The 14,843-nt window shown below is 40.4% G+C and overlaps 1 protein-coding gene across 1 annotated transcript in view; it reads right to left on the bottom strand.

The window, feature by feature from the left end:
- Positions 1 to 280: 280 nt before the first annotated feature.
- The window catches only part of LOC311238107 (receptor activity-modifying protein 3), a 78,490-nt gene continuing 63,927 nt past the window's right edge, over positions 281 to 14,843 (bottom strand). The window contains exon 4 of the mRNA XM_084326096.1: positions 281 to 576. Coding sequence (XP_084182222.1) covers positions 321 to 576 — 256 coding nt within the window. The 3' untranslated portion in view covers positions 281 to 320. The remainder of the gene's footprint in view (positions 577 to 14,843) is intronic.

The following is a 14,843-nucleotide window of genomic DNA, read 5'->3' as shown; positions in this document are numbered from 1 at the left end:
TACTTCCAGGCTTTTTGGCAACCGTACAACGTGGTCTTCAAACCGAGCTCAGGAACCACTGGGCTCCAAAGTCCGGTCAGATCTAGAAGCGACATAGTCCTTTTTTTTGCGAGAGGATGATTGGCGCCTGTGCACGTCCACAACCACGAAGCTCAAGAATCATTCAATCCCAAGGTCTTTGAGCTCAAAAACATGTAGTCAGATATCAAAGTAGATCGAATTCTTTTGAGAGGTGTAAGACTTGGGAAGGGGGGGGGTCTGTCTTCCCTTCTCTCTCTCTCTCTCTCTCTCTCTCTCCCACCCCCTCCTCCTCCTCCTCCCTAAGCCAGGATGTCGCTCCTCTTGCTGCACCACACCACGAGGGCGATCATGGCCAGGGTGAGAAGGACGGGGACGAGGATGAGCACGGTCAGGGTGTCGTCCGGCGGGTCCACCCACACCTCGCGGTCTATGGTGCAGTTGGAGAAGAAGTGCTTGTGTATGCGGATGAAGTAGCTCTCCACCAGGGGGTTGGGCCAGTAGCAGTTGATGTGCTGCGCCTTGGTCTCCGTGCACTGAGTGAACAGGTAGTACATGCTGAGGGAGAAGAGAGAGAGAGGGGGGGGGGGGGGGGCAGGTGGAGAGGGAGTAGAGGAGAAAGAAAATTGTTTAAATAATGTTCAGCTTTAACAAGGAGTACATTTTGCATGCAAGTTAAAGGTATTAATCATTATTTTTTAAATAATACATCCACAGAGCTTTTAGACAGGTGCGGAATAAAAGTATTGCTCCCCCCCCCCCGCCCTAATTCCCACATGGAATGCACCTGATTGGATCAAATGTATTCATGCTGGTGCTCTAGTGCAACATCTAGTGGCTGAGCACCTTTAAATGTGTCCGAAGGTTTGGTTTCTTACATATCTCGATGTGATTTATCAAGAAATATCTACAGCAAGAATTCTGGGTCTCAACGAATCCAAAATGTCAATGTGGTTAGAAGTGGTGGAGAGAATAAAAGCTAGCTTATAATGGTAGTGTCTGGTTAGGAGTGAGGGATAATGGAGGTACTATCCAAAGAGGGGTCCGGGAGGGGGGGGTTCGAGCTGAGCATATGTGTGTAGGGTTTTAGATAATAGGTATTAGGGGTATATCCTGTATAAGGCATTGGTATAATTGGTAATTTCGTTGGATATACACTGTATACGGTAAAATATTATTATAGACTTTTTTTTGTTTTCTGTTTCTGTACTTGCATGTCATTTTAGCCACCTTAATTGTTAGTTTCATTATGCATTGTGTGTTGAGTACTGACTTTTAATAATTTTTGTTTTGCAATAATAATAAAAAAAAAATAAAAAAATGTGTCCGAGGACGCGTTTGTTTACTTTATTTCCGATTGTCATTCGCTTTGGTTTCCGACGGCTGTAAACGCTGCCGTGAAGTGATTTAGGTTTCTCCAGGAGGCGCTTATATTGTTTTGCTGTTGTTGTTGTTACACATGTTGTTTTGTGTCATGATAGTGTAAGAGTTGAAAATATTAAGAGAGATGTATTTTCTATAGCATGTCTGTTTTATTGTATTTCACAGATTCATTTAGATTTAATTCAGAACAATATAATTCCTAATCTGACATCGACGTGTAATTGTTCTAGCTTGTTTGCTCTACTCAGGTATCTGTTAGTAATGCCTGGGAGGAGTTTATTCTGGGGTGCCAGGTGTTAGAGCGGTGAAAGGTGGTTGCTGTGATGATCTGTATTTTTAAAGGAACAGCCAACATTTGGGGAAATTATATCATGAATAATATTGCAATTGCAATATCAGTCAAAATCATCTCTTTATTTCCAATTGTCACTTGGCGGACGTTCGTAAAAGATGCCATGAAGTGATTTAGGTTTCTCCAGGAGAACCACATGTGCAAAAGTGCACAGTAGGGCTGAACAGTTAATCTCCTTCAGCTCAGCTTAAAATGTTGCAGAACAGGGAATACTTCCACCTCTTCGCTCATCGTATCATGAAGTCATCTGTATGCTAAACTCAATCTCACATCATCAAACAAGTTCGTTTCTTGGATAGCAGTATCTATAATTGAAAAAGGGGGGCTTCTGTAATAGTGTGAACTATCAACGCAGCAAGAGACAGATTCCCCCGGCAGTGTTCTGCTCTCAGTCATCAGCAGGAATGGCCAAGCCTTTATGGGGCCCTAAGTAGAATTTGATTTGGGGGCCCCCCACCGCCTCGGCGCATCATCATTCGCACATCTACAGCTCCCGAGCTACTGTGTTTTGTATTTTTTTGTGTGCCTTGTTTTGATTGCATCCTGTTGTCTTTGTAAAGCTTTGAAAAGTAGTATTAGCTAGCCAGGCCGTTAACATATTGCGTTTTTGTATGATTACCATTGACATAATATAATATATCACAAAAAACATGGGACATGTCAAGCGCTCTTGGGAGCTCTCTGGTGGCCATTGGGTGCCCTAAGCAGGTGATTAGTTCACTTACTGTATACATCGGGCCGGCCCTGGCTATACACGCCTGGGCTGAAAAGTACTCTTCACTTATCATTGAGATAACTCGATTTACGAACTTCTTTGGCATTCTCGAACGGCTTCGTATTGTAAATTTGTTCGTAGGATTTATGAACTCGAAAAGGCAGTCGTAAGTTGGACAGACCAGTGTGCGCCTGTGTTTATAACTGTTTTATTTGGGAGAAGTCCTTGGGGATTGTGTCACTTCGATTCTACGGACATCCGCGGAATTAAATAATTATAATGATAATAAATACGACTATGTATCTATGTATTGGTGTGCACCCGAGTTTTTTAACTGCTTTACTTGGGAGAATCCTTGGGGATTGTGTGTCACTTCGATTCTACAGACATCCGTGGAATTAAATAATTATAATGATAATAAATCCAACAATATTTGTATCTTAGTTCGTTAAAAACGAAGTTAAAAACACGGGCACACACTGGTCTGTCTGACTTACAACTGCCTTTTCGAGTCCTACAACAAATTTACAATACGAAGCCATTCAAGAATGCTGAAGAAGTTTGTAAATCGAGTTACAAAGGAATTCCTTGGTAACTTTCACGTATGACCGTTCGAAAAGGAGGACCATTGTTTTTAAGTACATAGGCAGCCCGGAGAAACTCTTACACACTGTTGTCCTACAGTATGCAATACACACAACGTTTACTTTACAGCCTATCATATGGTGGAAACCGATTAGGAGCTCTATAAAACAACTATGAGAAAAATCTGTATGCACATATGGGCGCATGTGCACGCACACACACACACACACACACACACACACACACACACACACACACACACACATACAGTACATACGCACACACACACATGTAAGCGTATACACACACAGTTGACAAGCAACTGATACAATCAATCAATCAAACATATTACAAAAACGGCAAGTCAAAGTGGTCTGTAGATAACACACACCATCATTTGAAAACTGCATTATGTCTTTACAACGTTAACGGACCCATCACCCACCATTATAAAGCCCAGTGAGACAGACTCTACTAATGTAATTGGCTGTCGTTCCATTGCCCTATAGACCGTATAGGTTGAACGTCTGACGTCAAGCCAGGAGGACTGCTTTGAAAGACCTCTTGCTTTAAGTACCTCAAATCAAATAAGCCCCACCGCCAGGGAGGCAGCCAGAGTATCCATAATGTGAGGAACAGCTACAAGATAAAAAAGATAAGAGAGGTTATAGTGGAGAAAGCTTTCTGGTTGACTTTCTCTTCAATCTCAACTAGTGTTGTTTTGCCCAGTGGCCATACAACGTATATATGTCCATTTTTAGTAAGTGATATACTGAAATACTGATACTGTCAATATACTGATAGAGTGAGAGAGCGAAAGAGAGAGAGATAGGTATACTGATGGAGAGAGAGAGATAGATATACTGTCAATATACTGATGGAGAGAGAGAGAGAGAGAGAGAGAGAGAGAGAGAGAGAGAGAGAGAGAGAGAGAGAGAGAGAGAGAGAGAGAGAGATACTGTCAATATACTGATGAAGAGAGATACATACTAATAGAGAGCGAGAGAGGGGTATGCTGTCAATATACTGAGAGGAAGGGAGGTATATTGTCAATATACTGATAGAGTGAGAGATAGAGAGAGAGAGAGAGAGAGAGAGAGAGAGAGAGAGAGAGAGAGAGAGAGAGAGAGAGGTATACTGTCAATATACTGATAGAGAGAGAGAGAAAGAGAGAGAGAGAAAGAGAGGTATACTGTCAATATACTGATAGATAAATAAATAAATGTACATTAAGATAAGTGAGTGTTTGTGTGTGTGTGTGTGTGTGTGTGTGTGTGTGTGTGTGTGTGTGTGTGTGTGTGTGTGTGTGTGTGTGTGTGTGTGTGTGTGTGTGTGTGTGTGTGTGTGTGTGTGTGCGTGCGTGTGTGTGTGTGGAGGCCCAGATAACAATAAAGGGGGACCCATAGGGGAAAGACTAACTAATTAAAAATAGTGTGTACAGAGTGTAAAAAGGTTCCCGGCTGTGTTGTTCTACATCAGTATGCAACATGCAGCAGTAGAGGAAATAACGGCTAAAGACTTTGAAGTAATTTCCCAGAAGTAATGGATGAAACCCAACAGGTCTCCAAAATGTGTCCCGTGCTCAGTCTACAGGAAACTGAGTGATCTGTAGTGCCAAATGTCCCTCGGGATGAATAAAGTATGTCTATTCTATTATATTATATTCTAAACTGAACATGTATTCTCCTCCTTGTGTCCTACTTCCCCAACTGGGAATGGCTTCCATCATTGTAAACACTGACATATGCAGTGTACTGTTTTTATTCAAATATTTATTCAAACCTTTATCTTGTGTTTATTTATTTTTTTACTAATGTATGGTCTTGTTTTTTTTATGTTATATTATTATTATTTGTGAAGCACTGTGTGACTGTGCTGTGTGAAAGGTATTAACATTTGACTACTTACTTACTTACTTAACTTTTTGTTTGTGGATTCAAAACTGTGTGCGAATTTTGTGACAGGATAAGATGTTCATATTAGGGCGGTTGTAAATAAAGTAAAAACACATGTAAATAAAGAAACACATAGTCAAATGCATCTGTGAGGGCTGTGGTCATAAAGAAATGCATGACCAATTGTAAAGTAGAGTAATCATGAGTACACAGGTCATTGTGATCCATTTTGTGAACAAGTTTGTGAACATAATTAGGGAACATAGCGTACACCATTCATCATGTCACGTGTACAACTTGATCCAAAAGTCCGTTTGGAAACTTTGGAATGTCCGGTCACTCATTCTCCAGGTTTACATGTCAGAATGATCAGGAACGTAAACACACCAGCCACTGCAGCTAGCTGTCAAAGCTATGGGAGTCCATTGGAGACAAAAAGGGTCATATGATTAATTGTATACATTTTCTTTTACATGCTTTTAATGTTCTGAAATGTATCAGAAAAAAAAGTGATATTGCTTTAATATTGACTGCACTAGTTTATATTTTGTATTATGACCAATATGTCCACATAGCATGAGGAATCAGTGTCCGGGCATGGCTATACCTGAGCTACCATATGCAGGTGTCCCATTGTAGAACCCCTATTTCTGGCAGTGTTACAGTGGCATGTTCTACCCAATACGCTACACTGGACCACATACAGTATATAGTGACCCAGCTGGAATAGGTGGGAGAGAAGAGGAAGCATACATGGACTGCAAATGGACTGTATTTATATAACCGATTTTATCCAAACCGCTTTACAACTTATGCCTCACACCAACGGCGAAGACAACCATGCAAAGTGCCAATCAGGAGCAGTTAGGAGTTAAGTGTGTCTTGCTCAAGGGACACTTCGACATGCTACCGGGAGGAAACAAACCAGGAACCTTCCGATTACCAGACGACCGCTCTACCTCCTGAGAGGTTTGTCCCCTTCATGATGTGGAGAAAAGAGCGGTGACCAAAAGAGAGGGGGGAAAAAACCGGGTCCTACTAATCACCCCAAAGTACCAGAAAATACCAGAAAATACCAGAAACTACCCCAAAATACCCCAAAGTATACCCCAAAATACCAGAAACTACCCCAAAATACCCCAAAATACCAGAAAATACCAGAAACTACCCCAAAATACCCCAAAGTATACCCCAAAATACCAGAAAATACCGGAAAATACCAGAAACTACCCCAAAATACCCCAAAATACCCCAAAATACCAGAAAATACCAGAAACTACCCCAAAATACCCCAAAGTATACCCCAAAATACCAGAAACTACCCCAAAATACCCCAAAGTATACCCCAAAATACCAGAAACTACCCCAAAATACCAGAAACTACCCCAAAATACCCCAAAGTATACCCCAAAATACCAGAAACTACCCCAAAATACCCCAAAATACCAGAAAATACCAGAAAATACCAGAAAATACCAGAAAATACCCCAAAATACCCCAAAGTATACCCCAAAATACCAGAAACTACCCCAAAATACCCCATAATACCAGAAAATACCAGAAACTACCCCAAAATACCCCAAAGTATACCCCAAAATACCAGAAACTACCCCAAAATACCCCAAAGTACCCCAAAATACCCCAAAGTATACCCCAAAGTACCAGAAAATACCCCAAAATACCCCAAAGTATACGCCAAAGTACCAGAAAATACCAGAAAATACCCCAAAATACTATATTATTACACTATTACACACTATTACACTATTACACTATTACACACTATTACACTATTACACTATTACACTATTACACACTATTACACACTATTACACACTATTACACACTATTACACACTATTACACTATTACACTATTACACACTATTACACACTATTACACTATTACACACTATTACACACTATTACACACTATTACACTATTACACACTATTACACTATTACACTATTACACACTATTACACTATTACACACTATTACACTATTACACACTATTACACAAAATTACACTATTACACACTATTACACTATTACACACTATTACACTATTACACTATTACACACTATTACACTTTTACACACTATTACACTATTACACTATTACACTATTACTCACTATTACACTATTACACACTATTACACTATTACACACTATTACACACTATTACACTATTACACACTATCACACTATTACACTATTACACTATTACACACTATTACTACTATTACACTATTACACACTATTACTACTATCACACTATTACACTATTACACACTATTACACTATTACACTAGCACACTATTAAACTATTACACACTATTACACTATTACACACTATTACACTATTACACTATTACACACTATTACACTATTACACTATTACACACTATTACACTATTACACTAGCACACTATTACACTTTTACACACTATTACACACTATTACACTATTACACACTATTACACTATTACACTATTACACACTATCACACTATTACACTATTACACACTATTACACTATTACACACTATTACACTATTACACACTATTTGGAGTACTTTGGGGTATTTTGGGGTATTTTCTGGTATTTCTGGTACTTTGGGGTATACTTTGGGGTATTTTGGGGTATTTTGGGGTAGTTTCTGGTATTTTCTGGTATTTTGGGGTATTTTGGGGTAGTTTCTGGTATTTTGGGGTATACTTTGGGGTATTTTGGGGTAGTTTCTGGTAGTTTCTGGTATTTTCTGGTATTTTGGGGTATTTTGGGGTAGTTTCTGGTATTTTGGGGTATACTTTGGGGTATTTTGGGGTAGTTTCTGGTATTTTGGGGTATACTTTGGGGTATTTTGGGGTAGTTTCTGGTATTTCCTGGTATTTTCTGGTATTTTGGGGTATTTTGGGGTAGTTTCTGGTATTTTGGGGTATACTTTGGGGTATTTTCTGGTATTTTCTGGTATTTTGGGGTATTTTGGGGTAGTTTCTGGTATTTTGGGGTAGTTTCTGGTATTTTGGGGTAGTTTCTGGTATTTTGGGGTATACTTTGGGGTATTTTGGGGTAGTTTCTGGTATTTTCTGGTATTTTGGGGTATTTTGGGGTAGTTTCTGGTATTTTGGGGTATACTTTGGGGTATTTTGGGGTAGTTTCTGGTATTTTCTGGTATTTTCTGGTACTTTGGGGTGATTAGTAGGACCCAAAAAACCTCTTCCTTTTCAAAGCACTAACCTGATTTTGACCTGGAACTGCCCTCTGTAATGCATCTGACCTCGCCTGACTCCTGAGCAGAATGCTCCCTCATTGTTCCCTATCGCCTCCTCTCTAGTTGTTTGGCGCAGGTCCTACATGATGATTGGGTTTTAAGTAGCCGCCGGGTGGTCGTTAGCCGATAATTTACTATGATGACTTCAGAGAGAAGCAGCTGGTGTGTGGAGTAGCCAGGAGACGAGGACAGGGGCTGGGCTTGACAGTCATTTCTACCAGTGTTATGGAGTGGCAGGCGGACAGACAAATATGGACGCACAGTGCCAGCGTGCCGCTGGGCCAGGCATTATCTGGAACTCCCTCCCCCCCGACATCAGGAACATTGACTCCATCATTTCTTTTAAAACCCACCTCAAAACCCACCTTTTTAGGCAGGCGTATGTCTGATTTAAATTTTTGTCTGTTTTTATATATTTTAATTTTTATTTTAATGAACTGTGATTATGAATTTAACTGTTTTTAAATTGTTGTACGGCGACCTTGTGTGCCTTGAAAGGCGCCTTATAAATAGAATGCATTATTATTATTATTAGGGATGACTGCTCGTGGGATTCAGGACCACTTAGGTTCCAATCATTTATATCTTATTAGTGTTATATTAATTAAACATGATGCGGGCAAACACAAGTATGCTCTCTCTAGCGTGCACATACAGACACTTAAATACAAAGGCATGGATGCACACATACTGTACACACACACACAGTCACACATGCAGTACATGCACATACACACATACACACACATACAGACACACACACACAGTGTCAGCTCATTTGAACCAATAACGGTAATGTTGGCAGCAAAACCACAAGGCCTTGTTTATACAGTGTGCCCCCCGGCCCCCCCCCCCCCCCCCCCAACCACCTCCAATGTAAATTACCCAGTATGGTTGTCAATATCCCAATGTACCCAACCCCCCCCACCCAACCTCCTCCAATGTACAGTTTCTACGTCAAATGTATATACTCCCTTTTCTTGACTCCTTCTGTATCACAAACAGTACTGTATTTGCAAATCTGGTATGTCATAAATGTATAGATGTAGCAGTACTGACTATCTGTATGTCATGTATGTCATATATGTCTATATGAATTGAAAATGGGGGACCCTGATGGAAACAAGACAAACGTCTTTCTCAGGTCTGCATCCCCTTAACAATTGTATGTATTGAGCCGTACTGTATTGTACCCATTCTGCAATCTGTTAAATAAAGTTTTCATTCATTCATTCATTCAAAATGGCCCCGACCACATGCTCCATTTGTCACATGGAGTTACAGTGGGGTCAGTGCTTATGTAAACGTACTATCGGGGCCTTCGCTCTCTTGCTCCGCCTCTCTCATTTCTCTTCGTTCACTCCCTCGCTCCCACACTGCTGTCTCTGGTCCTCCTGCTTTCTATCTCTCTGTTTCTCTCTTTCTTTTTCTTTCTCACTTTCTCTCTTTCTCACTCTCTCTTTCTGTCTCTCTTTTTTCTTTCCTTCCCTCACTCACTCACACTCTCTCTCTTCCCTCTGCTCGTATCCCTCGCCATCCCTGTCTCTCATTCTTCCTACCCTCCCTCTCTCTGTCTCTTCCCCCCCTTCTGTCACTCTCTCTCCGCTCTCTGTTTCTCTCTCTCTCTCTCTCTCTCTCTCTCTATCTCTCTCTCTCTCTCTCTCCATCTCTCCATCTCTCTTCCTGCTCCTCCAGTAGGACGTTGATGAGAATGTATATATTTCCTGCACAGCGCCGTGTAAATCACGTAGCACACACAATGACGGCCAGATGGTGAATCATCCATCAAATATAAATATGGACGTACTGTATACGTGTGGGTCCTGGGAAGCAACAGACACTTTGAGACGGATAGGATGCAGCTTGTCGCCGCTCATCTGTCCCGGAGGACCACCCTCCTATACAGAGCCGTGTCTACGCCTGCCCGTACGCCACAGCCCTCCCAAACACCTCTGCCCAGGGGGGGCAAAAATATGTTCCAAATCTGGACATCCACGACCAAATTCATTTGAAAGAAGATGCGGCTGTAACGTTGAATTGGGTGTTTATATTATATTATATAAACATAATATATATAATATTATTGCACCTTACTGTGTACAGTTTTATTTATAAGTGTCTTATATTGCAATTGACTGTTGATTGTCACATCCTGGTTAGACGTACACAATGTTGTTGCACTGTCTTGTACTGTAAAGTTAATCTAATCTAATCTTACAGAGTATCACTAATGACCAAAACGTTTGTCTGAACATTGACGAGTTATACAGTGATGTAGTTATCAGAAAAGTAAATATACGACGTCATTTTTGCGTTAGGAAATCATATGGCTGCGTTCATCGTCGTTTCCATGGACACAAGGCAGGTACCTATATTCTTGTCTGACTCTGGGAAAGATGGCAAATAAGTTAATTTCATAAAAAGGTGGCATGTTTCTTTAGAGGTACTACTAGGAGGATTTCTACTTCAATATATATTTTTTTATTCAGTATCCACTATCCACACATTGGCATGATTAATGCAGAAACATGTTGTTGAGACCGATGACAATAATAATAATAATAATAATAATAATAATAATAATAATAATAATAATAATAATAATAATAATAATAATAATAATAATAATAATAATAATAATAATAATAATAATAATAATAATAATAATAATAATAATAATAATAATAATAATAATAATAATAATAATAATAATAATAATAATAATAATAATAATAATAATAATAATAATAATAATAATAATAATAATAATAATAATAATAATAATAATAATAATAATAATAATAATAATAATAATAATAATAATAATAATAATAATAATAATAATAATAATAATAATAATAATAATAATAATAATAATAATAATAATAATAATAATAATAATAATAATGCAGGACTTTTTTAGAAGTCTTTATTCGGCATGCAACGACACTTGCGATGGGGCGGCACACACACAGGAACACACACACATGCATTGTTTTTTGGGTCGCCGATGCGATTGAGTCTCTGTGCTTGACCCATCCCGTCGTCCTTCCCCCCAAGGGCAGCCGGGAGCAGATAGGGGCGTCGGTAAGGTACCGCACCCCGGGGACCAATCCAAGTGCTCCTGTCCGTCTTTGTCAGGGACGCGACAGCATCATCGGTCTGTTATGCATGTTTTTCCATTGGGTTTCTCTTATCATCTTATCAGGGGGAAACCCTTGCGATTGCGAGTACGGGGAGAACATGCAAACTCCACACAGAAAGGCCTGGGAGATACCCCACCTGGGTACCTGTTGGTCCCCAAGCGGGAATCAAACCCTGGACCTTCTTGCTGTGAGGCGACAGTGTTAACCACTACACCACCGTGCCATTAAGACAATTGTTGAGACCGCAAGGAGTCCATTATGGTAATATCCTCTATTTTGTATTGATATTGTGTGCAACCGGGTCGGATCCACAGGAGTTCTGCTGAACAGCATTACAGAAACTTGCTTTATCAATAAAAATAACTCTAAGTTCAAGGCTAGCCAGGGCTGTTCACCCTCTCCTCTCGTCAGCTAAACAAATCCCTTGCAGGGAGGGTGGGAATAAACGGCTAAATGTCTTTCCAACAGGAAACGATGGGGTTTATGGGAAATGTGGTCTTATCATGATAATTAAGCCACCCATTGTTTCAACAATGGTCTCATTTAATTGTAATTAAAGTGTCACAACCAATCTGACAATGATATATTTTGTTGAAGATTCTCCTTGTAGTAGCTTTAATGACACCTTCCACCCTTCAGACGGTGTGGAATGCTGCTTGTACACCTGTCTAAACAAACAGACTGCACCTTCTAGGCGGCTGCAGCGGACCGGTGAGATGTTCCTGACCGCGAGGCCGTGAGAACCGAGGGGCACGGTGGCCACGGCATGTTTTCCTTGTATCAGCTGTCTAAACGCCTCTTGGTGGGGAGTGCCATTATAACCTGCCAGCGAGAGAGAGAGAGACACTAGCGATTAGGGAACGATCATCCCTTGCAAAATGCCTTAAAAATCTACTTAAAATATTGCAGACCCCTTAAACATGCCTTCATTTCATTATCATTAAGGTAAGGTAGGCTACATGGATTGTAATGTTTTTTTTACAGGGTACACTGTAAAAAAATAAATGTTTTTTCACGAGAAATTCACTGTATTATTTTACAGATTACTTTTGTTTTTCTACTTTAAGTGTAAATGCCATAAAAATACACTAAATAACCTTTTATCAACATATTAACCATTAAATAAAGGTTTTAATCTGTAAATGTATTTGATTTTACTGTAATTTGACAGTAAGTATTTGGAAACCATTGACATTTACCGTTTTCTTGCACCTTTTTTTCTTACAGTGTACAATTAGAGGGGGTTTGCCCCTTCGTGTACCTTCATTCTTATTTAATAATAACGTTATTTTAAGGGTTTATTAAGGTGTAAAATGAACGGACTCTGTTCCATAGTGTGAATAGCAAGAGAAAGAGAGGGGAGGGTGGTGGGAGGAAGAGAGAGAGAGAGAGAGAGAGAGAGAGAGAGAGAGAGAGAGAGAGAGACAGAGAGAGAGACAGAGAGAGAGACAGAGAGAAATAGAGTAAAAGAGAGAGACAGGGGCGTTATTTTTTTTCCTAGACGCATTTCTCGGAGACGCTCTCTGATTGGCCACTGACATGTTTGCCCAATCGCGTGACGAGCTGTGTCTTTGCCCATTTCCGCGTCGAACAGCCTGCAAACTACCTGGCGTTCTATCGCCATGCTCTAAGACAAACTCTAACCTTAACCAACTTCGAAAGAGTGCCTAAGCTTAACCGTCGAAATAACTTGCCGTCACGCTCTAAGACAAACTCTAACCTTAACCAACTTCGAAAGAGTGCCTAAGCTTAACCAGTGTAGAAACAGGCGTCGGCCAATCAGAGAGCGTCTCCGAGAAATGCGGCTAGGAAAAAAAATAACGCGAGACAGGGAGAGAGACAGAGATAGTGAGAAAGAGAGAAAGAGAGACACAGAGAGGATGGGGAGGGTAGTGGCATCATGGCATTTGCCACTGAGAGCTTAAGAGGCTCAGTAAGAGGTTGTTGTTCTGATTAGAAAGAGTTGACCCGCTAATAAAGCTATCATCAACTCCCATGTGTACTAAGTCATCATGTTACTACTGTACAGGAAATTGCAGGGAGTCATAAACTTCTCTATCTCTCTCTATCTCTCTCTCTCTATCTCTCTCTCTCTATCCCTCTCCCTCACTCTCTCTGGGGGATAAGGAGGCAGAACAAGAGAGAAGATGAAGGGGGGGGGGGGGAAGCAGACAGAAAGAGAGATGGGTATAATCATGGATCGGTCGGCTCTTGAAAACAGAACGTGTTTTGAACTCCAGGATGTGCTATTCACACAAACATCCAGCCGACAGCGGGGGATTCTGGGTAGACGGTGGACTAGCTGGGACACTAGGCCTGCCCTGCTGTGAGGAACCAACAGACGACACTGAACGGAGTGCATGGGGCTGCAAGGGATAATCATGTTTCAGGGTAGCTAGCTACAGTACAGTACACGCCGTGGATCCATGTTATCCAAAGTTATGCATTTGTTCAATAGCAACGATCAACGAGATATACATCTTCTATTTATATATTTATTATTTATAAATCAATATATACACAAAATGCACTGTGAAGCAGTTTTATGAAGGATTTGCGATAGACATTGGTTGAGATTGAACTATTCTGAATGAAGTAGGCCTACCACTACAGAAAAACTATCAAAAAGCCATCACAATGTAATTGATGCAAAGATATAAATGTGATTATCATACCATATATGTTTTAATCTTAATTAAAGGACCGTACCAGACCATCTCTGGTATATCATCATCTGAGCTTTTGTGTGTGTGTGTGTGTGTGTGTGTGTGTGTGTGTGTGTGTGTGTGTGTGTGTGTGTGTGTGTGTGTGTGTGTGTGTGTGTGTGTGTGTGTGTGTGTGGTGTGTGTGTGTGTGTGTGTGTGTGTGTCTGTGTGTGTGTGTGTGCGTGCGTGCGTGCGTGCGTGCGTGCGTGCGTGCGTGCGTGCGTGCGTGCGTGCGTGCGTGCATGCGTGTGTGTGTGTGTACTTGGTTCGGAAGTCTTGGCCATGTATATAAATGCACCATGACCGGTCTGAGAATTGCTGCAATGTCTAAAAGAAAAGCCAAACAAATTGCCAAATATTGCTCTGTCTCAGCTATTATTGGCAGCTGCCAGTGACTGTCTGACACACACACACAATCCTCATCCTCTGGGCTTTAAATTATCGTCAGTCATCAGCCAAATGCTGTCTCTTACTAATTATATTGGCAGGAAGCCACCCTGTTATCGGAGTACGTTATATTATGAAAGATAATGTTGCTCCTGAGAAAATACACTGGGTTATTCTATTCTAAATCCAGCAGCCATTGTAGACTGATTGATTCATACAGTATGTTAGTCTCATTAAATATTCATCCTGATGTATATAATGTCATACTGTAGTAATAGTAATAGTAGTAGTAGTAGTAGTAGTAGTAGTAGTAGTAGTAGTAGTAGTAGTAGTAGTAGTAGTAGTAGTAGTAGTAGTAGTAGTAGTAGTAGTAGTAGTAAT

This window comes from Notolepis coatsorum (genome assembly GCF_963971535.1).
Source record: "Notolepis coatsorum genome assembly, chromosome: 12".
NCBI classification, from domain to species: Eukaryota; Metazoa; Chordata; class Actinopteri; order Aulopiformes; family Paralepididae; genus Notolepis; species Notolepis coatsorum.
The sequence above is the reverse complement of the archived record's forward strand: the minus strand, read 5'-3'. Positions and strand labels throughout refer to the sequence as shown.